A 25,956-nucleotide genomic window follows, 5' to 3' on the forward strand; every position below is an offset into this window, starting at 1 on the left:
GAAGTCAATATCATGTGAGCCCACTGAATTGTAACAGTGATCTGCTACGGCTGAGGTGTTTGTCCTACCGTGTTTCAAGTCTGCTTTATGTTCACGGATGCGGTCCGAGACATGTCGTTTGGTTTCTCCAATGTAACTGCTACCACAGAGGCAACTTAGTTTGTAGACGCCAGGGTACTGTATGTCTGGAACCACATCTTTTACAGACGGGACCAGATCACGGATTTTATGTACTGTGTTGAATCGGACCTGGATCTTGTGTTTTATCAGGATTTTGGAGATCTTTTTGTGACCCCAGCAATGTAGGGTAAGGTGATGGTTTTGAAAGGCTCCTCAACAAGATCCTTCTTGATGGTTGGAGTGATGGCTTTGCGGATTGTGTAGTCGGAGTAACCATTAGCCTTAAGAGCTTGGCGTACGTGTTTGAGTTCACTGGCAATGTGTTCCTGGTCGGATATGCATTGGGCTCTATGGTATAGAGTCTTGATGAGGGAATTCTTCTGGGATGGATGGTGGTGGGAATCCGGTTATAGGTAAGCGTCTGTATGGGTGGCTTTCCTGTAGACAGAGTGGCTCATTGAACCATCAGGTCTCCTTTTAATTAGGACATCCAAAAAGGGTAGCTTGCCATCTTTTTCGACTTCCATGGTGAATCTGATGGCTGGGTGTATGGAATTGATGTGGTCGAGAAATTGGTCTAGAGCAGGCCGGCCATGTGGCCAGATGACAAAAGTGTCATCTACGTACCTCTTCCATAAGGTCGGGCGTAGAGTGGCAGTCTGGATGGCGTCAGTCTCAAATTTTTCCATATAAATGTGTTGTTAACTCGACACCACTCGACACAGCAAACCATTAAGGTTTGTCAAGTAAAAAAACGTGCCAACTAGTTACTGCTTCAGCCCAATGCTGTGTTAGAGAGTACATCCACAACATTTACAATTTGAGTACGACGTTTTGCTGGTAATTACATCCGGCATCATCGGGCGATTTTACCAGAAAGTATATATACGTGATCTAACCCAAAACACCTTTATTACAAATAATATTGGTCGTGAAAGCCTCCGTGTCAAAATATATACTATTTTATGAGATCTCTTTTACCAGTGGCAAAATATAGTAGTAGGTTTTTACCCTTTTAAACTGGTACAAAACTGACACCTTTGCAAACATGATGCCTTGAATAAAGGTGTCAGTTTTGTACCAGTTTAAAAGGGTAAAAACCTACTACTATATACTATTTTGTGCAGAAGTCAATGGTAGTTGTCCTCTAAATATACTTTCCCCCGCCATAGGATTGTGGAATACCCACCACTGACTCAGGGCTGTAAATCGAAAATGGGTACCGCTTCAATGCTCAATTGGCAGTAAATCACTTTCGACTTTGTCCGAATGCACATGTGTACGTGCGCATGGGCCGTGTGCATCTTTCTGCACCATGTTTGCACGCGTGCATTCAAAACGAATCCAGCCGAAATTTAAAATAAAATTATACTCATAATAAAAATAAATAAAAATCTTCAATTGGTGCAGATGTTCGAGATTGTAATCTGGTAACTAGCAATCAAGGTCAAATGATGAAATCACTAGCAATATAAGATATGGTACTATTTACGTTAAGGGGCAAAGTAAAACACGTAAGGTAGAAGCAAGCGAATCTAAAACTGCAAAGGCTTGGTGAAGGAAAGGACAAATGTGAAAATATTGCCGAACAAAGGAGTGAAAAGACAAAGATTCCCCAATATATCCATAGCCTAAACAAACTGTTAGGGCAAGTGCTTTTAGCAAGCACCTATGAAAGCTGGCACGGCACACGAGGGTGTGGATGGTCAGCACCACGCTCAACCGCCTTTGTCTGCCCAGTGGTGTTGTTTACACACCGCACCAGTTACTCATTTGAGAGTGAGTCGACCTAGAGGAGGAGGCCCAGGACCGGTGCAGATAACTGTCGCAGGTGTTGGCCGTGAGCAGGTATCAAACTCGAGTTGCCAGGTTCGTAGCGCAGCTCGATAACTACCGCTCCCCACACACAGACATACAACTATTAGCATAGAAACACTACCTGAATGAGCATGTTGTGTTGTCTTACCCTTGACTGCAATACGTCGTAGCTTCATATTGAACCTAGCAGACCACGTGAGAACGAAGGAGCACCAAAAAGCTGACCGCATCGGCTCGGACTTTCACCGACACTTCCCGTCGCTGGTGATGTGCATGCGGGACTTCACGCTGCACCTGGAGGTGGGAGGCAGGCCCTGCACGGCCGACGACTACATGGAGCACTGCCTGCAAATGCGCAAGAAGGGGCTAGCCAAGGCTTGCCGCGAGTTCAACGAGCAGCGGGAGATGCTCTGCGGTTACTTCAAGGTGCGGTCGCACACCTTGACCAACGCTACTTTGTCAAACGCACGATTGGGCCGTATGTGGTTTACTTGTTGAGGTCGGTTTTCTGGAACACGGGAGGAGGGGCTGGGGGTGGCAAGTGGTGCGCTGTGCACTTGTACTCTACAGTCGATGATTTCGAATCCAGGAACGCAACCCTATATTTCATATATTTGGCGACTGTGGTTTTTCCCAAAACGCCATTTTTTAGGATCGTAACCCCCACGTTTGGCGTGGTGGTGCAGCTCTAACACTCTTGCCTCACAGCAGGAAGACCCTGGGTTCGATTCCTGACTCGGGCACCTCTCTGTGTGGAGCTTGTATATTCTCTCCCCCTGTTCTGCAAGGGTTTCCTCTGGCTTCTCTGGTTTCTTCCCGCAGATGAACAATATCATTGTAACTGGATATCGGGCAAACTTCCCAATGCTGAAACATTTCCTGGAAATCACTAACTCGGGATTACAATCGAGCAGCGGCGGCAACATTGCCCCACTCCTGTGAAAACCTGGCAGGGCCCTCCTGAAAAAGAGTTGAGACCCAGGGAGGCTTTCCATGGGTAAACAAACCTAAATAAATTGATCATGTTAAATTACACATTGTTGGGGCGATTCGCGGTTCTGGGTGCACTTTTTCCGGTTTGCAAAAACATCACGGAGTTACTTGTAGCCCCAATCGTGTGTTGGTAAGTAATCTGTGGTTATTTGTGTCTGGGCAAGTCAGTTGCAAAACAGGTTCAGCAAGGAAAGCCTCAATGAATCTCAAGGCAAATTTGTCAGAAGGATCCTGCCGAGTGTTTACAGTTCGGTGCATATTACGACTGTGTGAGCCCAATCGAGTAATTTGGAGGTAATTTTTCAGGATCTGGATGTTTTGGGCAACACCAGTCAACATTGTGCGGAGTTTTCTTTTAGCTATGGGATGAAACCGAAGAACCTAAGGGAAACCCATGCAGAACAGGGAGAGAACATGAAACTATTTTTGTTTGACCAGGTATGGCCCACTGAGCTATATAGCTCTTTTTCAGAAGCGACCTGGCCACAAATGATAGATCTAGATTTGAAGTTTTCGTGACTGCAAGAATCCAAACTCTTTGGTTCTTTCGGTAAAGTCACGTATTCTTATTTTTCACAAATGATAGCTCAATTAATTGGAAATTTATAGCAGCCAAATGCCACTGTTCTAAACGCATGTTTCTAAATGTGGATGGAAAAACCGGAGGACCCGGAGATAAAAATCCACGCCACCACGGGGAGAACATGCAAACTCCAAATATACAGGCGTCAGGGTCAAACCCACGACCTCCTGTATACCAGACGAGGTAGTTAATATCTCGCCACCGTGGCACCCCTAACATACAAACTCAACACATAAAGCTGCCCGAGTCGGGAATCGAACTAGGACCTTTCTTACTGTGGAGCGAAAACATTGCCATTGCGTCACCCTAATTGAACTGTGCCACCCTTATTGACTTAATTCAATATAATCGGTATATAGTACTTAAAATTGTACACGTCAGACAGACACATTTTCAATGCACAGAATTTAAATATTTTTTCGAAGTAGCTGTCTAATCTTCAAACTGTATTTTTTGTAGGAATTTGGTTTAGACACGTCTAACACGCACATATAATGATGAATGAGCATCCTGTTTCCTTTACATGATTGTTTGCGGGGAATTAATTCACTGTAGTGTTATTATTTTGCCATTCAAATGAGCCAAAAGCCACCGGCTGGAGCTTCACGATTTTCACCATTGTTTTCTTTCCAGGAGCGAAAGTGTTTCGTGTTCCCAGTGCCAGCTGAAGCACAACACCTGGAGCACCTTGAGGAGCTACCGGACGACAGGCTCAACCCCAAGTTCCTCAGCGTGGCCGACAATTTAATTAAGTACATCTTGGATTCTGCCAAAGTCAAGCACGTCTGCGGAACAGTCATCTTCACCCACAGTAAGGTCGCTTGTGTAGGCTGCATGTAGGTGAACGCTTCACGGTCGGCGCGCCTTCAGATGTTGCGGATCTCATGTGGCCTGTCTTAAAAACACATGTTCTCCTATAACGCGGTGGTAGTTGCGTTCCTGAAGAACATCGCGTTGTGGAAAATTTGTTTTGTCATAAATTAAAAATAATATAACGTAAAGCACAGTCTGCGATAACACGTGAGATACGTACACAGCCTGAACAAAGACTGAGGCACGTGGGTTGCATCTAGAAGCATCCAGCAGCATCTCCAATGCCTTGTGTGATGCTATGCTGAGGCAGCCATACGACTGCTTATTCCTACTCGCGCGACATAGTTCTGTTCACTCAATCGTGTTATATCTCATCCGCACTCCGAAAAATGTGTTCCCCCTTAATACATTCATTGCGTTTTCTACAATTTGTGTTATGAACACACCCGACGTTACAGGAGAACAGACTATAAATACTCAAAGCAGGGGGGGCCTCTTTCAGGACATATGACTTCCTTGTCAGCTCTCCCTCCTGATTTATAATCATACCCTGGAGTCTCTAAGCTGGAAAATGGCCTGGTCCCTCTTCCCTCTCTCATCGCACAACCACTGGTACTCGCAGGGTTGACATTGTTGGGCACACTTGGTGACCATTACCCTCACTCCAGTCGCATCTGTCTTGTAGCGTTATTGGTGGAGTTCGCCAATCATCTTTTGTCATTTCTTTTCATTGCTTGTGAAAATAACTGTGTCATCAGCAAATCTGAGCTGGCTAATGCTTTCTCCATTTACGTTCCACTTTTTTTCATGCTTTAATTTCTCCATTCTGACGTTTTGCCGCACGCACTTGTGTTATCTCAATAACGTTTGTCTATTAAAATGCAACACAGCTCCATGCGTCTTCACGAACCACCAACCAGCTCCTGAAAATATTTCACTTTTTCTTTGTCGTTTAAGCTTTCATTGAACTGGTGGAGCAGTATGCGTCAGCTCAGCGGGCGCACGCATTGCCCTGCATAGAGAGCGCCCTCGTGCAGGTGGTGACGCTGGCGAACCGGCAGGCCAAGGAGGCGGCGCTTGCATTCTACCGGAAGGCGATGGGCCCGGTCGCGGAACGTCTCTCTCTTCCCACGCTGGAGCTCAATGCGCGGCACCAGGAGGGCGTGGAGGCGGCCGTTGCGCTGTTCCACAGCCGCTCTGTGCTCGACAAGGACCACGCTCACGAGAAGGAGCTCATGGTCAGTTTGAGTTTCAGCACAAGTTCTTTTTTTATCTCTGTTCGTCATCTTTCTTTCTGTTTTCTAAAAGTATAATAATGTCTTCTTGGTTCTTTCGGTAAAGTCACGTAGCAGCATCCAAGGGAGGGGATATGGGAAATGCAGGTATGTGATTAGTACTACTTATGCCCGTGCATTATACAGGATTAGCAGCATCACAGGGAGGGGATAGGGGTAGCATTAATAAAGGGAAGAAGTGTTAATAGTATGTAGCTGCAGTAACTAAAACCACCACGTAAACAACTAAAGTATAAACTACATAGTATCATCATTATACTAAATATACTCTACAATAAGCTGAGTTATTAACAGTAAGTAATACATTATAATTCTACGTCGTAAAAAATATAATGTTTCCATCTAAACTTTATTCTCTTACATCACACGAGTCTACACCGTACTATGTACTGCCATAGACAAACCCAACATTAAATTATATACTGTACTAGCTGTACTACCCGGCTTCGCCCGGGACTTGTATCCACCACGGCCGGCCGCCTTTGTCTCCCCAGTGGCGATGTTAATACGCCACACCAGTTACTCGTTTTGAGGCTGAGTCCCTCCCTCGCCACTCTGCCTCCCTCGCCACTCTGTAGAGGACGTGAAATTTGTATGAATTTACCTCAGAGTGGCGTGTTGGGTGTCGAGGCCTAGCACCGTGCAGAGCCTCCCGCCTTGCCTGATTTTCCCACCCGGCGAACGCTGGGTACGGGTGCCGGTCCCCCCCCCCCCCCCCGCGCTATTAAAAATGGCGTCCACCCCGCGGCGAAAAGTTGCTACTCGTTGCCAGGGGCAACCGCCGTCCAATGAAAGCGGCGAAGGCGTCGTTAGCTGTTGCCAGGGGCAACCGCCGTCCAATGAAAGTGCGTATGGTCCGAAATCCACACACACATACACAGACAGACAGACATGCACGATTTTATATATATAGATTGCTATAAACCACCCTATACCTTATACATTGTAGTATTACACTATGTATTATTCTACCCACCCTAATGTATATCACACTGCTGTATATTCACTATACAATTACGATACTATATATTACTTTGTACATTGTATTAAGCATATACATTTGTATACTATTTGTTTTTTTTCTTGGTTTTTTCGGTAAAGTCACGTAGAAGGGAAGTAATAAAATAATAAAAATAAAACATAATAACATAATTCTCACAACGTTTAGGCTACAACGCAAGCAGCCGTCTTCAGGTGAAGAATGAGACATTGCCAAGCTAGGAGCTTATATATAACCTGGGTTGGAGGTGGAAGAAGAGCGCCTTAACAAAAAGAATGTGCATATCAAGAGGAATTTAGCATATTCATGGCAAATGCGTAGGAGGTGGGCGGGGAGGTTTCAAAGTCATATTATGCCCATGCATTATGCAGGATCAGCAGCACCAAGGGAGGGTGCAGGGAGTAGCATTAACAAAGGAAATGAATGTTAATAGTATGTAGCTGCAGTTACTAAACAACCACGTAGAAAACTAAAGTATAAACTGCATAAAAAACGAAAGTATAAACTGCATAGCATCATCAGTATACTTATTATACTCTACAATAAGCTGAGTTACTAACAGCAAGTAATACATTACAATTCTACGTCGTAAAAATTATATAATATGCTTCCATCTAAACTTTATTCTCTTACATCACACGAGCATACACCGTACTATATACTGCCATAGACAACCCCAACATTAAATTATATACTGTATTGCTATAAACCACCCTAAACCTTATACATTTTAATATTACACTATGTATTATTCTACCCACCCTAATGTGTATCACACACACTGCTATATGTTTACTATACAATTACGATACTATATATTACTTTGTACATTGTATTAAGAATATATAAATGTTATACTATTTGTTATTATACACTGTACCATTGACCGTCGTGTCAATGGGTGAGTCGTGGGGAGAAAACTTGCAGCGGAGCAAAGAATCCATTCCCTGCGGAGAATACAATGCCAGTGAGTGGAACGTGGTCTGAAAGTCACCGTAAACGCGAACACAATCAGTTAAGATCCGAAATGGTTTATTACGTCCTTCCAATGATTGCTAAGCCAGAATCCATCTTCTCGGTTGAAATTGTCTCTGTGTTTGTATATGTGGATCGCCTCATGAACGAATCTCTTATGGTAGCCAAATGGCTTGCAGAGATTCCAAAGAACACAGGATGAGATGTTACTATCCTTTGTGCAAGCACTTCCAAGAGTTCATGAACAGTGAGCCTGGTGAAATTTGGGGAGCGCATCGTCAGTAGTGACCCTTTGGTTCCTAGGGTGTTTCGGCCTTTCATACTATACACCCTCCCCAAAGGCGGCCAGCGACAGGGTGATCAATCCTACGCTTGCGTCCCATTCCCAATTAGTCATAGGAGTTGCCTTGTTGTTGATAGCCAACATCCCATGGAACTATGCATGGCAGGGGCGTCCTCCTCCCTGAGTCAAGCATTGTTGACTGCATACCTCCTGGCCCTCTCACTTTGGGGCCCAGCTGGGGTCATTCCTCTTCATCCAGAGCCACTGACTGCTGCCTTCTGCCGCCTCCGATACAGCTCTGATTGCCGAACGCTGGCTCTGGCCCTTAATTCCCAGGTCTCTAAGCAGTCTGGTTGTAGATGTTGCCACAAAACCTCTGCAGCCCACCTCCACTGGTCGGATTTCTGTGTTCCAGCCATGATGCCGTGCTTCAGCAGCTAGATCGGCATAGCGCAGATGTTTTCGCTCATAAGCCTCATCTACTGAGTCCTCCCAGGGTACTGTGAGCTCAATGATGAAGACCTTCTTGAGCGAACGGGACCAGAGCACCATGTCAGGTCTTAGGGTGGTGGTTGCGATCTCCGGAGGAAACACAAGTTGCCGGCCAATGTCAGCTAGCATTTTCCAGTCGCGGGCCAAGCGCAGCTGGTCTCGCTCTATTGGTGTAGAGCCGCTCTTCGGTGGTTTAGCCCCTTCGCGGACAAAGGTCGCCCGTAAGGGGTGTGATGCTGCTGGGGGTGGTAGGGAGTTGGTGGCAGCTCGCTTGTCCTCCAGGGCGGACGCAAGGTTTTTAAGGACTTGGTTGTGACGCCAAGTGTAGCGTCCTTGGGTGAGGCTTGTTTTACACCCTGTGAGAATGTGCCTGAGGTTGGCTGGCATGGAACAGAGGGCACAGTCCGGATCTTCACCATACCATTGGTGAAGATTAACTGGTGTTGGAAGGATGTCATATGTTGCTCTGATGGAAAAGCTCAACCGCCTCGCTTCCATGGCCCACAGAACCTTCCAGCTGATCTTCCTCTTCTCCACACTGTCCCATCGAGTCCACTGTCCTTGTTTGGCAAGAGATACTGCCTTGGCCCACCTTGCATCCTCCTCCTGATGGCGTACTTCCTGCACTACCATCTTCCGCCGCTCTGGTGCAGTGGCCTTACTCCAAGCAGCACGGCTAGTTAGCCCAAGGCCTCCTCTCCCTTGCTGAACATGACCCACAATGTCAGCATGTCTCAGGGCTGCTGTTGCCTCCTGGACTGCTTTTCCTGGCCTCCATTTGCGCCCAGTTGCCAAGGTCGGTGCGTTGTTGCTCACCACTGGGTCTCGAGATTCATTCAGTGTCATCTGGAGCCTGGTTTTTGCACACTTGAATTCCTCGGTTAGACTGGTGAGGGGCAGCTTGAGGACACCATCTCCATAGAGGCCTATGGTGGTAAGGCATCGTGGAACTCCGAGCCACTTCTTTAAGTAGCTCGTGGCTCCTCTTTCCATCTTCTCCACTGTTGAGATTGGAACCTCATACACTGCTAGGGGCCACAACACCCGGGGTAGGAGACCAAACTGCAGACACCAGGCCTTTAACTTTCCAGGTAGCTGGGTGTTGTCGATGGACTGTAGGCTACTACTGATGTCTTTGCGCAGCTGTTGCACCTGGTCTTTGTCCTTCAGGCTTGCATCATACCACCTTCCAAGGCTTTTTACCGGCTGCTCAGACACTGTTGGGATTTGTTCATCTCCGATGAAGAATTTCAGGTCACAGAGTACTCCCTTCACAATCGAGATGCTGCGTGACTTTGATGGTTTAATCTTCACACGGGCCCAGCTGATGTTCTCCTCGAGTTTTCTGAGCAGTCTCCTGGTGCATGGGATAGTGGTGGTCAATGTTGTAATGTCGTCCATGTAGGCTCTGAGTGGAGGGAGGCGAAAACCAGAGTCGACTCGCTGTCCACCAGCAACCCATTTTGAGGATCTGAAGGATAACCTCCATTGCTATTATGAATGCCAATGGAGAAATGGTACATCCCGCCATTATACCTACATTCAGGCATTGCCATGAGGTGGTGAACTCTGAGGTGGTGAAGCAGAACTGCAGATCCTGAAAGTACGACTTCACCAGGGTTGTGATGGTGTCCGGTATGTGGAAAAATCTGAAGGCAGACCACAGGAGTTCATGGGGCACAGAGCCAAATGCATTGGCGAGGTCGAGGAAGACTACATGGAGGTCCCTTTTCTCCACCTTGGCCATTTGGATCTGGTGCCAGATCATGCTGGAATGTTCCAAGCAGCCAGAGAACCCTGATATTCCTGCCTTCTGTACAGATGTATCGACGTACGCATTCCTTTGCAGGTACTCGGCCATCCTCTGCGCAATGATCCTAAAGAAGATTTTACCCTCGACATTCAGTAAGGAGATTGGGCGGAATTGGCTGATGTTCACTGCATCCTTCTCCTTAGGGATCAGGACCCCGCCTGCCCTACGCCACACTTTGGGTATTATCTTCTTTTGCCAAGCTGTTCTCATAAGCCTCCAGAGGAACCTCAGGACGTCTGGTGCGTTCTTATACACTTTGTACGGGACTCCATTTGGCCCCGGGGCTGATGCTGTTCTTGCCCTTCGAACTGTGTTTTCCACCTCTTTCCATGTCGGAGGGCTGGTCTCAATATGATGTTCCGGGGGTTCAATGGGTGGGATATCTGATGGGATGGCCAGATGTTCATGTCGCTTTGAGTCAAAGTTTGTTGTTCTCAGGTGCTCTTCTAGGTCTTTCTTTGTTGTTTTTAGAACTCCACTTTTTTCCTTCGTGAAGAGACTTTTAAGGAACTTGAAGGGATCTTTATAGAATCGAGTTCTAGTTTGTTCTTTCTTCCTTCTGCGTTTCCGTAGGTTCTCTGCTCTACGGAGGGATGCCAACCGGGTTTTGATGTCAGCCTGAAGTGCCTCTATGCCCTCCTTTTCCACTTCCGAGGCTTTCTTCCATTGTTTCTTAAGCTGTCTCCTTTCTTGAACGAGGCGCTTGATTTCTTGTTGCCTCCTGGAAACTGGTGGGGTTGGAACCTTTCTCCCGCCTTTTGCCTCTTGCACTCCAAAGCTTTCTGCCCCGTACTCATAGATGATGTCCCCCATCCTCTCCAACTTCTTCTCCACTGTGCCTCGAAGTTTCTCGAGGGTCAAGGTAAGGTCAGTATTCACTGTTTCCCACAACTTCTTGTCACTGGCGCCAGGCCACTTCACATACGGTCTGTGCCCTGGTAGTCTCCTCTCGATTGCAGGTCTCAGAGGCTGGGTGAGTTCCACTCCTGTTGTTGGTTCCACCTCAGTTGTTACTTCGGTGCTTGAGTTTACGTCCTCCATGACAGTGGTACTGATGCACTGCAAACTATGGTTTGCGTCCAGTTGCTGTGCTTCATTCGACTGATTTGATCGCTTTCGCAGAAAGTAATCAATGCGAGGCCTCTGTCTCTCTTTACCCAAACACCCCTTCTTCCCCTGGTGGATCCTCAACCCATGGTGTGATGTAACTTTCCTCCAACCACAGACACATACCTGCATCTGTTTGTGGCCTGCTGTTGCAGCGGAACTTGTGACAGTTGCTGTGGTGTTCTCTTGTGCTGTGCTCTCATTACTCGTAGTCGTTTCCGGTCCAGTCGTTACCATGTTGTCAGTCGATGAGTCATCTTCCGCCCCCGCTCTCGCAGACTCTAGGGGTATTCTCGTATGTTGACTTTCTGTAGCTAAATCGGGTGTTTCCAACATACTGCGAAGCATGGGAAACTACAGAAATGGGAAGCTACCCCATGACTGTCCCAGTGGGGTCTATTCCCTCCTGTCAGCCGTCTCTCCGTGCCGCCACAAGGACTTTCCCCTGTTGTCAGCTGATCTTTCTCAGCAGTCACTGGACAAGTCCAGATATTCAGATTCCAAAGAACACAGGATGAGATGTTACTATCCTTTGTGCAAGCACTTCCAAGAGTTCATGAACAGTGAGCCTGGTGAAATTTGGGGAGCGCATCGTCAGTAGTGACCCTTTGGTTCCTAGGGTGTTTCGGCCTTTCATACTATACACCCTCCCCAAAGGCGGCCAGCGACAGGGTGATCAATCCTACGCTTGCGTCCCATTCCCAATTAGTCATAGGAGTTGCCTTGTTGTTGATAGCCAACATCCCATGGGACTATGCATGGCAGGGGCGTCCTCCTCCCTGAGTCAAGCATTGTTGACTGCATACCTCCTGGCCCTCTCACTTTGGGGCCCAGCTGGGGTCTTTCCTCTTCATCCAGAGCCACTGACTGCTGCCTTCTGCCGCCTCCGATACAGCTCTGATTGTCGAACGCTGGCTCTGGCCCTTAATTCCCAGGTCTCTAAGCAGTCTGGTTGTAGATGTTGCCACAAAACCTCTGCAGCCCACCTCCACTGGTCGGACTTCTGTGTTCCAGCCATGATGCCGTGCTTCAGCAGCTAGATCGGCATAGCGCAGATGTTTTCGCTCATAAGCCTCATCTACTGAGTCCTCCCAGGGTACTGTGAGCTCAATGATGAAGACCTTCTTGAGCGAACGGGACCAGAGCACCATGTCAGGTCTTAGGGTGGTGGTTGCGATCTCCGGAGGAAACACAAGTTGCCGGCCAATGTCAGCTAGCATTTTCCAGTCGCGGGCCAAGCGCAGCTGGTCTCGCTCTATTGGTGTAGAGCCGCTCTTCGGTGGTTTAGCCCCTTCGCGGACAAAGGTCGTCCGTAAGGGGTGTGATGCTGCTGGGGGTGGTAGGGAGTTGGTGGCAGCTCGCTTGTCCTCCAGGGCGGACGCAAGGTTTTTAAGGACTTGGTTGTGACGCCAAGTGTAGCGTCTTTGGGTGAGGCTTGTTTTACACCCTGTGAGAATGTGCCTGAGGTTGGCTGGCATGGAACAGAGGGCACAGTCCGGATCTTCACCATACCATTGGTGAAGATTAACTGGTGTTGGAAGGATGTCATATGTTTCTCTGATGGAAAAGCTCAACCGCCTCGCTTCCATGGCCCACAGATCCTTCCAGCTGATCTTCCTCTTCTCCACACTGTCCCATCGAGTCCACTGTCCTTGTTTGGCAAGAGAGACTGCCTTGGCCCACCTTGCAGCCTCCTCCTGATGGCGTACTTCCTGCACTACCATCTTCCGCCGCTCTGGTGCAGTGGCCTTACTCCAAGCAGCACGGCTAGTTAGCCCAAGGCCTCCTCTCCCTTGCTGAACATGACCCACAATGTCAGCATGTCTGAGGGCTGCTGTTGCCTCCTGGACTGCTTTTCCTGGCCTCCATTTGCGCCCAGTTGCCAAGGTCGGTGCGTTGTTGCTCACCACTGGGTCTCGAGATTCATTCAGTGTCATCTGGAGCCTGGTTTTTGCACACTTGAATTCCTCGGTACTAAACTCTACCGACCTGGTATCGACAATCAAGGGGATTTCCCTGTCCCCAGACGACCTGCTTGTCAGTTTTGATGTGGTTTCCTTATTCACCAAAGTTCCTGTACCTGGCACCATCGCAATCATTGAAGACTTGGTTCATCAAGGACTGAATACTGGGGTACCCCCCCTGGTGAGACACTGCTTAACCAATACATACTTCACCTGGAATGGAACTTTCTACAAGCAAACTGAGGGCACCCCAATGGGCTCCCCCCTATCTCCGGTTGTAGCCAACATCTTCATGGAGAAATTTGAGACTGACGCCATCCAGACTGCCACTCTACGCCCGACCTTATGGAAGAGGTACGTAGATGACACTTTTGTCATCTGGCCACATGGCCGGCCTGCTCTAGACCAATTTCTCGACCACATCAATTCCATACACCCAGCCATCAGATTCACCATGGAAGTCGAAAAAGATGGCAAGCTACCCTTTTTGGATGTCCTAATTAAAAGGAGACCTGATGGTTCAATGAGCCACTCTGTCTACAGGAAAGCCACCCATACAGACGCTTACCTAAAACCGGATTCCCACCACCATCCATCCCAGAAGAATTCCCTCATCAAGACTCTATACCATAGAGCCCAATGCATATCCGACCAGGAACACATTGCCAGTGAACTCAAACACGTACGCCAAGCTCTTAAGGCTAATGGTTACTCCGACTACACACTCCGCAAAGCCATCACTCCAACCATCAAGAAGGATCCCGTTGAGGAGCCTTTCAAGACCATCACCTTACCCTACATTGCTGGGGTCACAAAAAAGATCTCCAAAATCCTGATAAAACACAAGATCCAGGTCCGATTCAACACAGTACATAAAATTTGTGATCTGGTCCCGTCTGTAAAAGATGTGGTTCCAGACATACAGTACCCTGGCGTCTACAAACTAAGTTTCCTCTGTGGTAGCAGTTACATTGGAGAAACCAAACGACATGTCTCAGACTGCATCCGTGAACATAAAGCAGACTTGAAACACGGTAGGACAAACACCTCAGCCGTGGCAGATCACTGTTACAATTCAGTGGGCTCACATGATATTGACTTCTCCAAGACAGAGGTTCTCTGCAAGCCATCTGGCTATCATGAGAGATTCGTTCATGAGGCGATCCACATATACAAGCACAGAGACAATTTCAACCAAGAAGATGGATTCTGGCTTAGCAATCATTGGAAGGACGTAATAAACCATTTTGGTTCTTAACTGATTGTGTTCACGTTTACGGTGACTTTCAGACCGCGTTCCACTCACTGGCATTGTATTCTCCGCAGGGAATGGATTCTTTGCTCCGCTGCATTGACATATTTTATTTCTTCCTCTTAGTATCTTTCACACGACGGTCAACGGTACAATGTATAATAACAAATAGTATAAAAATGTATATGCTTAATACAATGTACAAAGTAATATATAGTATCGTAATTGTATAGTGAATATACAGCAGTGTGATATACATTACAGTATATCATTTAATGTTGGGTTTGTCTATGGCAGTATATAGTACGGTGTAGACTCGTGTGATGTAAGAGAATAAAGTTTAGATGGAAACATATTATATTTTTTACGACGTAGAATTGTAATGTATTACTTACTGTTAGTAACTCAGCTTATTGTAAAGTATATTTAGTATAATGATGATACTATGTAGTTAATATTTTAGTTGTTTACGTGGTGGTTTTAGTTACTGCAGCTACATACTATTAACACTTCTTCCCTTTATGAATGCTACCCCTATCCTCTCCCTGTGATGCTGCTAATACTGCATAATGCACGGGCATAAGTAGTACTAATCACATACCTGCATTTCACATATCTCCTCCCTTGGATGCTGCTAATCCTGCATAATGCACGGACATAAGTAGTACTAATCACATACCTGCATTTCCCATAAATATGCTAAATTCCTCTTGATATGCAAATTATTTTGTCAAGGCGCCCTTCCCCCCCCCTTCCAACCCAGCTTATATATATGCTCCAAGCACGTGTGCTGTTTCATTCAGACGCTGTCGCCTCGACAGACCTGGTTTCACCTGAGGACGGCTGCTTGCGTTGTGGCCGAAACGTCGTGAGAATTATTTTATTATGTTTTATTTTTATTATTTTATTACTTCCCTTCTACGTGACTTTACCGAAAGAACCAAGAAGATGAATCCCTGCAGTCACGAAAGCTTTAAATAGAAGTATAATAATGATCATAAGTAATGTGTAATGCGCACGGTTTTCGTTCACTCTGAGAGAAAGAGAAAACATTTGGAGGCATTGGAAACCACAGTCAAGCAGTAGGGCAACCTCGAGCTGGTGCCAACAATTTCCTGAGCTCTGTGGTTCAATATTGGGATGTTTGGTCAAATTAATCACCCCTAATCTTAATCTCAATATTGCTGCTGAGCATATAGTATTACTGTAGAGCTGAAATGAACAGCTGACGCATTCATAATTAAAAATATGTTGAATACTTGATTACTCAAAATGCAATTAATAATGCCTGATATTGCACCTCTGCTGCTGATGACATTGATTTTGTTGTTCCTTCTGTTAAAGAGCTATATAGCTAAGTGGGCCTTACTTGGTAAATAAAAAATAGTTTAGTAGTTGTAAATAGTAACTTTGTCTTAGTTTAGAGCATCAGGGTTTTGCTCTAAATGTACTTTCTATGAATAACGACAGCATAGTCCGTACACAACATACGACAAATTTAGATATGGATGCCACGTTACACTATTTATTTTCAATATCTGAATATCTCTGCTCTAATTTAATTTTAGAAAGCAATCACTGAAGTTTACAAGGGGCTGATTATGAAAAATGCAGAGGCGTCACAATGCAAGTGTAAGGAACGCCTTCTGCAGCTGTACCAGCCCATTAAAGTGAAGGTGCAGCAGCGTGAATTCTATCGGCCAGGAGGCTTCCAGGAGTACCAGGCCTTGATGGAGAATCTCCAAGAAAACTACAACAGCACCCCAGGACTGGGCATGGCGGTAAATCCCTCTTAAAGCCTCACCTGTTGCATTTCCACCCCCATTGTCAATCAAGTCATTTTAAATACATGTTTTGAGAACAAGACCTGCCACGGTGTAATGGTGAGAACAGTGGACTTACAATCAAGGGGTGCATTCAGTGGGCAGAGCGCTATACGGCGATAGACGTTGGCTCTTATAGAGTGGTGGGTTTGGATGCTAAGTGCATTGTGGTTGCCTGATGTCACACCACAACCATTGAGCCCGCGTGTTTCATCCACGAACCAGAGAGTTCGCAGCAAGGTACGGCGCCTCCCATTGGATGGATTGTGAGATGCCCATCTCACTCTGAGCGAGGGAGTCCATTGTAATGGCGGCCTCCAAACTTTGTCTTGTACCATGCTGCCCTAATGTTGGGTTTGTGTTCTAGCAGTCGGTCCCACCTTCACACACGTGTCACATGCGCTCTTTCATGTTGTTGTCTTCCTATCCGGGTTACCGGGCTCCGCTTTCGTAATTGTTACAGCTGGGTCGGCTGATTTTTTTTTCATGGGGCGGGGGGGGGGGGGTAATGTAGAGGAGTAGTCAGGGACATTACGTCATGCGGCCCTTCCGGTGTGATGACGTCACGGGAAGTGACGTCATGAATAGGGGGCGGGGCGACAGCGTCATGTCTCCCGGGGGTACTTAAGCTGGAGCCCGTGACGTGAGCGGGGTCGTCGCAGTGAAGGGTGGAAGTTAGATCCTGGGGAAGGGCTGACGGAGCCTAGAAGGGAACCAGCACTAGCAATAGGAGTGGCTGCTTTACCCGGTCGGCCGATGTTGGATGATCCCTCGGCTGGCGCAGAGGGAAGAGCCCGGGAAGCGAGTTGTGCTTGGGAGCCTCGGACCCCTACCCCTGGGGACAAATATATTATCCCTTAGCCCGTTATTGGTGTAAGCCCCTAATAAACCCTTGGCGTAAGCCCCTAATAAACCCCTGGTGTGAGCCCCTAAAGAAGATCTGCCTCCAAGTCGTCTTTGCACCACGACACTTTGATACTCTTTATATAAGTGATTGATCATGCAGTATCTTCATGATCAACCAGGCATTTCACTAAACTGTAATAAAAACGGGATTTCCTATGGTCATTTTGTCCATTGAGAAAATTTCATCGGACAGAGACTACATAATCTCACGGTTATGGAAATAAGCAGTGCTGTATTAACGCGATGAACTGTATCGAGTTAAGAGATATAACCTGATGAACATGCTGGAAAATGTTGCCTTTCATACACTTTTGAAGAAAATCCAACGTCTTCATTACTTGTGTAAAATCTCGATGGCAGCTGGTTTCTACTGGCAATTTTATCAGTCAAGAATATGAATCTGGCCCATATTTACGTTCATAAAAGTGTAATGCGGGCGTAAACGACCTCCCGGAGGTGACGTCATGAGGGGAGGAGTTAAGTCATGTGGGGGAGAGGGGTCAGGTTTATAGAGGGAGAGAAACCGGAAGAGGAGGAGGAGTGACGGGAGACTAGGAACGAGTGAGGCCACGTAGGGCGAGAGCGGAGGGTGGCGAGATCGCCACGCACACGGGGAACGAGGATCGGCACCGTAGGCCAACGGTGACCGACCCGGAGCAGCGAGGAGGCTGCAGTTGGCAGCGGGTCTGCATACGGAGTTGGCAGCGGGGGTCTGCATACGGAGTTGGCAGCGAGTCTGCATACGGAGTTGGCAGCGGGGGTCTGCACACGGAGTTAGCAGCGAGTCTGCAAGGAGAGGAAGGAGGCTACAATAGCGATAGCAGCCGGGGGCTACAAGTAGAGTGTCTCTAAGAGAGTGCCGTGAGGGAAGAGACAAGAACCCAAATAAAGGACACGGAGTCAGAGAGAAGCGTCCGAGTCTTTTATTACACTGGAGTCAGGAGTGTAACGGCATGGCGAAACAACTGAGAAAAAAGAATATTCCGTCTCCGGCATCGGCTTCATCTTCCGACGACGATGATCTTCCTCCTGAAGTCGGCCTGACTCTGACAGAGGAAGAGATCCGTGCTGGGACGAGTGCGGGTCCGGGAGTCCAAGAGGTCGCCGTGTCGGCGGACCCGTCTGCTCCAAAGGACGCGGATTCAAGATGGACCCAGATGGCGGAACAACTTGTAACTCTTAAGAACGTCATTACACAGTTGTGTGACCTTGTCACGCCGAGCGCGGCGTCGGAAGGAGATGTTGGTGGTCCGCAGGAGCCCGGGTCGTCTTCGATGGCGCCGCCATCGGCCACGCGGCACGAAGCCGCCATCTTGGGCGTGGCGCACGACGAAAAGCGGGAAGCCGCCATTTTGGGACCGCCGCGACGGTCAGTCGCCATCTTGTCGACACCGCGTTGCGACGCCATGTTGAATTTGCCACCGGAGGAGTCAGCGGCTGAAGGAAGCAAGCCAAGGAGTCGCAGTCGTCACCTAACAACTGTCAAGGAATTCTCCATCGGAGGCGATTGGAGTGCGTTCGCCTGTAGATTTTTGGCAGCGGTACGCACAGTGAGGTGGACGGACGCCGAGGCACTGGAGGTGCTTCCGACTCTTCTTGATGATGAGTCCGTTCGTTTTTTTCGCTCTATAAAAGCCGCGAAGAAGAAGACTCTGCGAGGGGTGTTCGACGAAATGGCGGACGCGTACGAGCCGCCGGATGACGCCCATCGCCGATTCGTGCAACGACAACGCGCACCCGAGGAGTCACCGGTAGCGTATAGGGGTGCCGTGTTGGAACTTGCTATGGCCGCTTACCCGGAGACGGAGCCTGACCTGCTGGAACCTCTCATCCTGGGGAAAATGTTGGAGTTGTCCCGGGATCTCGGCATTCCTATGCCGGTGTGCGGTCATGAAAAGCTCACGTCCCGGGCCGCGGCCAAGTGTCTGGACGCCCAGTTTAACCTTCGCCGCTGGAAACAAGTTACGGCGTGGACAGGTGGTCCTGTCGTCGAGGGGGGTGCCTTAGGGTGGGACCCTAAAAAGGCCGTGTACGTGCCGGATGGGAGCAGCCAGCAGGAGCTGTCAGCTGCCTCTGCTCCGTGGCCGGCCCGGGGTGGGCCGGGGCCGCGGGCTGCGCCGCCGGTACGGCCGCGTCGGGACGGGGTGCCCGCTGCGCGCCGCAACGAGATCGAGTGCTTCCGCTGCGGGCGTCGGGGCCATTATGCCAGGGACTGCTGGGCCCGCGTTCCGGGTCCGCCCCAGCAGGAGGCCTCGACAGCGGACGCTCCCAAGAAAGATTCTACAGCACAGGCAAGTCGGTGCGCACCAGACACCCGGCAAGGCCTGACACCTCACTCATCGCCGTTGTTGTGCGACGCGGATGTTGTTAAATACGGGAGGCCATTATCTGCGCCTTGTTGCTCGGTAACGCAGTGGCGCAAGCTGGCTCGGCGGGTTGTCGCGGCCGCTACCGGTTCGTCCACTGTACCCGGGTCGATCCAAGGGGTGGACGTGCGTATTTTGGTGGATTCCGGTGCGTCCGTGACCATCATTTCGGACGTGATATTCCACCTTTTGAACATCCCACCGGGGGCCGTGAGGCCGGCTTACGCTTCCTGCGTCGCTGTGAACGAGGGTAGCATGGGCATCGTGGGCCAGGTGGACGCTAACATATCTATCGGGGGAGTGTCGGCCTCGGGAATTGTGTTAATTTCGAGGTCCCTTGCGGTTCCTTGCCTGTTGGGTACTGATTTTTTGGCCAAGATGCCCATTCTAATTCGAATCAATGAAAACTGCATTGAATTACCGGGGGGCCGTAAAATGGCATTTTTACCGTCCGCCTGGGGGCGACCTGCTCCTGTCGCCCAGGTGCAGGCGTTGTCGGAAGTTTCTGTTGATATTCCACTTGGCTCGCAGATGTTTATTCCCTTACGATATCGGAAGCCGGTGCCTGGTCGGCAGGGAGCTTTTGGGGTTTTGCTGTCGCCGTCCGCCGCTATTACGGGCGGATTGGCGCTGGTGGGGGCGCAAACTATTGTCCGGCCAGATCAGCGGCCGTTTTTGCAGGTGCTTAATGCGAGTACTGAAAGCGTGTGTGTGCCGGCTGGTACCGTTATGGCACATGCCACTACGGCGTTTACGGCTCAGAGTGATCTGCCCAACGGGGGGCTGGTGGGTGGTGTTTCACACGATGGAGCGGTGGATGATCGTTGGATCGCTGAATTGTGTGGGGAGAATTCAGCCCTTTCCGGCGAACAGCGTTGTGCGATTCATAAATTATTATCGAGTTATTCGGATGTGTTTAGCTCCGACGATTTGGACTTGGGACGCACCTCGCTGCTTTATCATCATATCGACACAGGGGACGCTGCCCCTATTCGCTTAAACTCGCGTCGGATGAGTCCGGCTGAGCGAGAGCATGTTCGAGGGGCAGTGGATGACATGTTGAAAGCGGACATAATATCTCCGTCTAACAGCCCGTGGGGCGCGCCTGTTGTGTTGGTTAAAAAGAAGGATGGCAAATTGCGATTTTGTGTTGATTTTCGTAAGTTGAATAAAGTGTCGGTAGCAGATGCGTATCCCCTGCCGCGTATGGACGATTCTCTCGACGCCTTGTCGGGGGCTAAGTTCTTTTCAACGCTAGATCTCTCTTCGGGCTTCTGGCAGCTCCCCCTTGACGAGCCCTCGCGAGAAAAGACTGCTTTCCGTACGCCGCAGGGGTTATTCCAATTTAACTGTCTTCCGATGGGGTTGAATGCGGCCCCTGCCACTTTTCAGAGGTTGATGGAGTTGGTATTAACGGGGTTGCAGTGGGAGACATGTCTGATATATTTAGACGATATTATCGTCTTCAGCCGCACATTTGATGAGCATTTACTGCGGTTGGAGGCTGTATTCACCAGAATGCGTTCTGCTAATTTGAAATTCAAGCCAAAGAAATGTCACCTACTGCAACACTCCGTTCGATACTTGGGGCATATTGTTAGTGCGGACGGGGTGGCCACGGATCCGGAGAAGACAGCGTGTGTCCGTGATTGGCCAACCCCGGCCACGGTGGGTGATGTGCGTCGGTTTTTGGGGTTCGCTTCTTATTATCGGAGGTTTGTTCCGAATTTTGCTACGATCGCGAGGCCTTTGCATCTCCTTATGGGGAAGGGACACAAATTTGCTTGGGGACCGCCGGAGGAGGTGGCGTTTCGGAGCCTGCGCGATTTATTGGCTACTGCACCGACGTTGGATTATCCGGATTTTGAACATCCCTTCATTCTGGATACGGATGCGAGTGACACTGGTATTGGGACGGTGTTGTCTCAGTCAAAAGGTGGAGTTGAACGCGTGGTGGCGTATGGTAGTCGGGTTTTGTCTCCCGCAAAAACCCGCTACTGCGTCACTCGCAGGGAACTTTTGGCCATTGTTTTTTTTCTCCGCCAATTTCGACCGTATCTGTACGGTCGGTCGTTTATTGTCCGCACGGACCATGCGGCCTTGCAGTATGCTCTTAAGATGGACCAGCCATCCGGACAATTGGCGAGGTGGCTGGACACGCTGCAAGAATTTTCATTCCAAATTCACCATCGGAAGGGTGTGCGTCACGCTAATGCGGACGCACTTTCCAGGTTGCCGCAACAATCCCCTTGCGCGTGTGCGTCGGGGACGCATAGGTGTGGACCGATTCAGCTCCCCCCTCAGCCTGTCGCGCTGGCGGTTGATGTGCCTGAAGCTCCGCTTAAGCCGGGACCGGTTGACGGGGGACCGGCTGATGGGATTTTGCGTCTCCCGAGGTCTGTGTGGATTCGGGAGCAAATGTTGGATGATTCCTTGGTAACGTTACGAAAGCGACCGGAGAAGGCAAGTAGGGGACTCGGTGCGGGTGGTGTACCGGCAACCGCTCTCCGAGATGGGTTGCTGATGTGGAGGGAAGGGATACAGGAACGCTGGCGTCTTGTTGTACTGGCATCATTGCGGTACGAATTGATTAGGACTCTGCATTGTGACACACTTTTACATCTGGGGGTGCAGAAGACCCTATTGATGCTGCAGCGAGATTACTATTGGCACGGCATGACGACAGATGTCGTCGGTCACGTTCGCGCGTGTCCCGATTGTGCCCGCCGGAAGCCACCTAAACATCCATATGTGCCGCCGATACAATCTATTCAGGTATCTCGAGTTAATGAATTGGTGGCGTTAGATATTTTGGGACCCTTTCCGCCATCCGCTAGGGGAAATAAGTATTTGCTGGTGGGGGTGGAGTACCTCTCCCGCTGGCCGATGGCCTGGCCTTTGCCTGACCAGTCAGCGGCGTCTATCACAGACGCCTTTCTATTTGGGTATGTTATGGACAAGGGGGCGCCGGAGAGGCTCCTTACAGACCAAGGCCGGAATTTTTCGTCTAAATTGTTGGGGGAGGTGTGTGCGGCTCTTGGAACTAAAAATATACGGACATCCCCCTACCACCCACAAACGGATGGTATGGTGGAACGGTTAAATCGGACCCTGTCCGCCATGCTGTGCCATACGGTCAGTGAAAAACAATCAGATTGGGATTTGCATATCCCTGGGGTGCTTTCGGCGTATCGCATGACGCCGCACGCGGCTACTGGATACTCGCCGTTCTTTCTCATGTACGGCCGTGAAAACGTGCCGCCGATTAATGAGCAGTTGGGAACCGGAGCGAGGGGACCTGCTAAACCTCTTCCTGAATATATTCAGGATAACGTTCGCCGTGTCACTGAGGCGAGGGAAGGAGCCCGCATGGCTACGGCCAAAGCCCAGGCCCGGAACGAGCGGTGTGCTCGACGTTCAAAGGGGGAGTGCCCCTGGAAAACGGGGGACCTGGCCTGGCTTCATTGCCCACAGGTGCGGCCAGGTACCTCTCCTAAATTACATAAACCATGGCAAGGACCGGTCCGCCTCATTGAGGTTCCCAACCCACAGTCGGCACGTGTTCGGGTTGGTTCGCGGCGCTGGTTCGTGCATACATCCCAGTTGAAGCCATACGTTGCCCCGCGACCTGATGCGTCATCTCCTGAGGTTGCCTTGCCGGGGTCTGTTGCTGCCGACTCGCCCTTGCCTGTGCCTGCTGACCTTGCAAGAGCGCCTGTCGTACCCCTTACAGACAAGCCGGCCGTGACGCCGCAGGAGGGAGGACGTTCCGCTCGCGGGATGCCGACCAGGGCCGCGGAATCTACGGGACCTGCAGCCCTTCCTACCCCTCCACGGACGCGATTACGGGACGTCTCTGAACGGGACCGGGACGGTGGCAGGCCTCCAATGGCGACGGACGAACTTGCTCCTGTCGCCTTTAAAACCCTGCCACGTTCCCGCTCGGCGGGTGGGCTGCCGACCGTCCGGGACGGCCCGGCTACCCGTACTCGCTCGAAATCCCTCACATTTCGTTAACTTGTGTTGTGTTCTTGTTATATTGTTGTTGTATGCTTCGTGTCCTTTAACGTATTGGTCTTTTACACCCGCATTGCTTGTTATGTTGTAGTTCAGCCGAGGTCGGCTGGATTTTCTCTACGGGGGAGGGTGGTGTAATGCGGGCGTAAACGACCTCCCGGAGGTGACGTCATGAGGGGAGGAGTTAAGTCACGTGGGGGAGAGGGGTCAGGTCTATAGAGGGAGAGAAACCAGAAGAGGAGGGGGAGTGACGGGAGACTAGGAACGAGTGAGGCCACGTAGGGCGAGAGCGGAGGGTGGCGAGATCGCCACGGACACGGGGAACGAGGATCGGCACCGTAGGCCAACGGTGACCGACCCGGAGCAGCGAGGAGGCTGCAGTTGGCAGCGGGTCTGCATACGGAGTTGGCAGCGGGGGTCTGCATACGGAGTTGGCAGCGAGTCTGCATACGGAGTTGGCAGCGGGGGTCTGCACATGGAGTTAGCAGCGAGTCTGCAAGGAGAGGAAGGAGGCTACAATAGCGATAGCAGCCGGGGGCTACAAGTAGAGTGTCTCTAAGAGAGTGCCGTGAGGGAAGAGACAAGAACCCAAATAAAGGACACGGAGTCAGAGAGAAGCATCCGAGTCTTTTATTACAAAAGCATGACTTTACTTTCAATCACGAAGTTGTTAAGCGCCGACAAATATTTTCAAATATAGCAGGAAAATGTCCTCAAGGTGTTCATGGATCAAACTAAGGACACAGGAAGCAACATCCTCATGATGGACAAAGGCATCTCACAAATGGAAAGGAATAAGCGAGGTAATTTGTGTTCTTAATTGCGGTGGGAGTTAGCGGTGAGCAGTCCGACCTCAAGTTTTTGGAAAGCCATACACTGTGCATAAGATGTTGTTATGGAACCATTTTGAAAAATTCAGACATATGAAACGTTTTGCTAATTTAACTGCTATGTTACTGATTACAACTACAGTACGTCTCAACCAATGAAACCTTATTGCTCTGCAAATGTTAATTTACCCAAATTCCACTTAAACATAATGAAAACAAAGACAAAGATCCCCCGTATAACCTAACAGATTGTTGAGGCAAGTGCTGTTAGCAAGTAGCACCTATAAAGGCCGGCATAGCACACGAGGGGGTGTGTGGCCAACACCACGCCCGGCCGCCTTTGTCTCCCTAGTGGCGATGTTTACACACCGCACCAGGTACTTATTTGAGGCTGAGTCGCACACGCGCACTCACGCACACACACACCCGCATATTACGTGGAGTAAACCACTCTGTTACATGGCAATGTGCGCCTTCTGTGTTTAGCTATGCGTTGTGAAATGTTTTCGGTAGAAAATGACGAGCGGAAGAAACGATTGGAGCAGGGGAAGAGAGCGCTGCAAGAACAAAATAATCAGAAACAGGTCCAGATGGAAAGCTTGAAGAATCAACTGGAGGTACTCGATTAATTGTAACAATAAAAATATGTTTTTATTTCACAAGAGGTTTTTTTTTGGGTTAGATTGTGTAAATGTAAATGTGTCGTTAAACCTGCCACCACTTGACACAGCCAATAAGTAAGGGTTATTAAGTAAACAAAACATTCTTGATTTGAAGCTTGCGTGACTGCAGGAATCCATCCTCTTTGGTTATTTCGGTAAAGTCACGTAGGTAGAAATAATAATAGATCACGACGTTTCGATCGCCACACAAGCAATTGTCTCCCACCTGAAGATTAAACAAAACATGCGAATTCGTTACTAGGTCAGCACACCAGTGTGTTGGAGAGTAAACCCCCAACATTTACAATTATTATCCAAAACACTGGTGTGCTAGTAACGAATTGGCATGTTTTGTTTACGTGATAAACCTTACTAATTGTCTGTGTCGGGTGGTGGCGGGTTTAACGTGATATAACACAAAATTAACCTCTTATGGATAATATTGGTCGCGAAAGCCTACGTATTAAACTGATGTTTTATTTGTATAGACCATCATTCATGCAAACTGACTCTCAAAAGGCTGTAGAATGTATAATGCTCAGTTATTGTGTGGAGCCACAGATCACAGGCAAGTGGAAGGGGCAGCCAGAACCAGCGCCAACAATTGGCCAAGTCCTGGTCCTATATTTGGGATGTTTGGCCAAGTTTGATCATGAATGAGTGTGTATACATGAGGGTCACGGTACGTATCACACACTCTTTATATTTGTATCCGGTGAGAATACTCACTCGGTCGGAAGGGTGTTTACATGAATACTTTGTTGAATAACGAAAAGGCAAACAGTCCTCAATATGAATTTAAGCCATTCTTAAGTACCGTACACTAAATTTCGATTTAAAGCTT

The 25,956-nt window shown here is 49.1% G+C and overlaps 1 protein-coding gene across 2 annotated transcripts in view; it reads left to right on the forward strand.

Annotated features, from left to right (window-relative positions):
• LOC133357047 (guanylate-binding protein 2-like) overlaps positions 1-25,956 on the forward strand; it is a 56,584-nt gene that overhangs the window by 25,962 nt on the left and 4,666 nt on the right. The window contains exons 4-9 of one of the 2 annotated variants that reach the window (XM_061574787.1): positions 2,109-2,364; positions 4,148-4,325; positions 5,285-5,565; positions 16,077-16,289; positions 24,321-24,423; positions 24,964-25,067. In XM_061574787.1, the coding sequence (XP_061430771.1) occupies positions 2,109-2,364; positions 4,148-4,325; positions 5,285-5,565; positions 16,077-16,289; positions 24,321-24,423; positions 24,964-25,067 (1,135 nt within the window). The remainder of the gene's footprint in view (positions 1-2,108; positions 2,365-4,147; positions 4,326-5,284; positions 5,566-16,076; positions 16,290-24,320; positions 24,424-24,963; positions 25,068-25,956) is intronic. The other variant, XM_061574788.1, reaches the window with a different exon arrangement.

This window comes from Lethenteron reissneri, chromosome 56 (assembly GCF_015708825.2).
Source record: "Lethenteron reissneri isolate LAM-NWPU_2019-01 chromosome 56, ASM1570882v1, whole genome shotgun sequence".
NCBI classification, from domain to species: Eukaryota; Metazoa; Chordata; class Hyperoartia; order Petromyzontiformes; family Petromyzontidae; genus Lethenteron; species Lethenteron reissneri.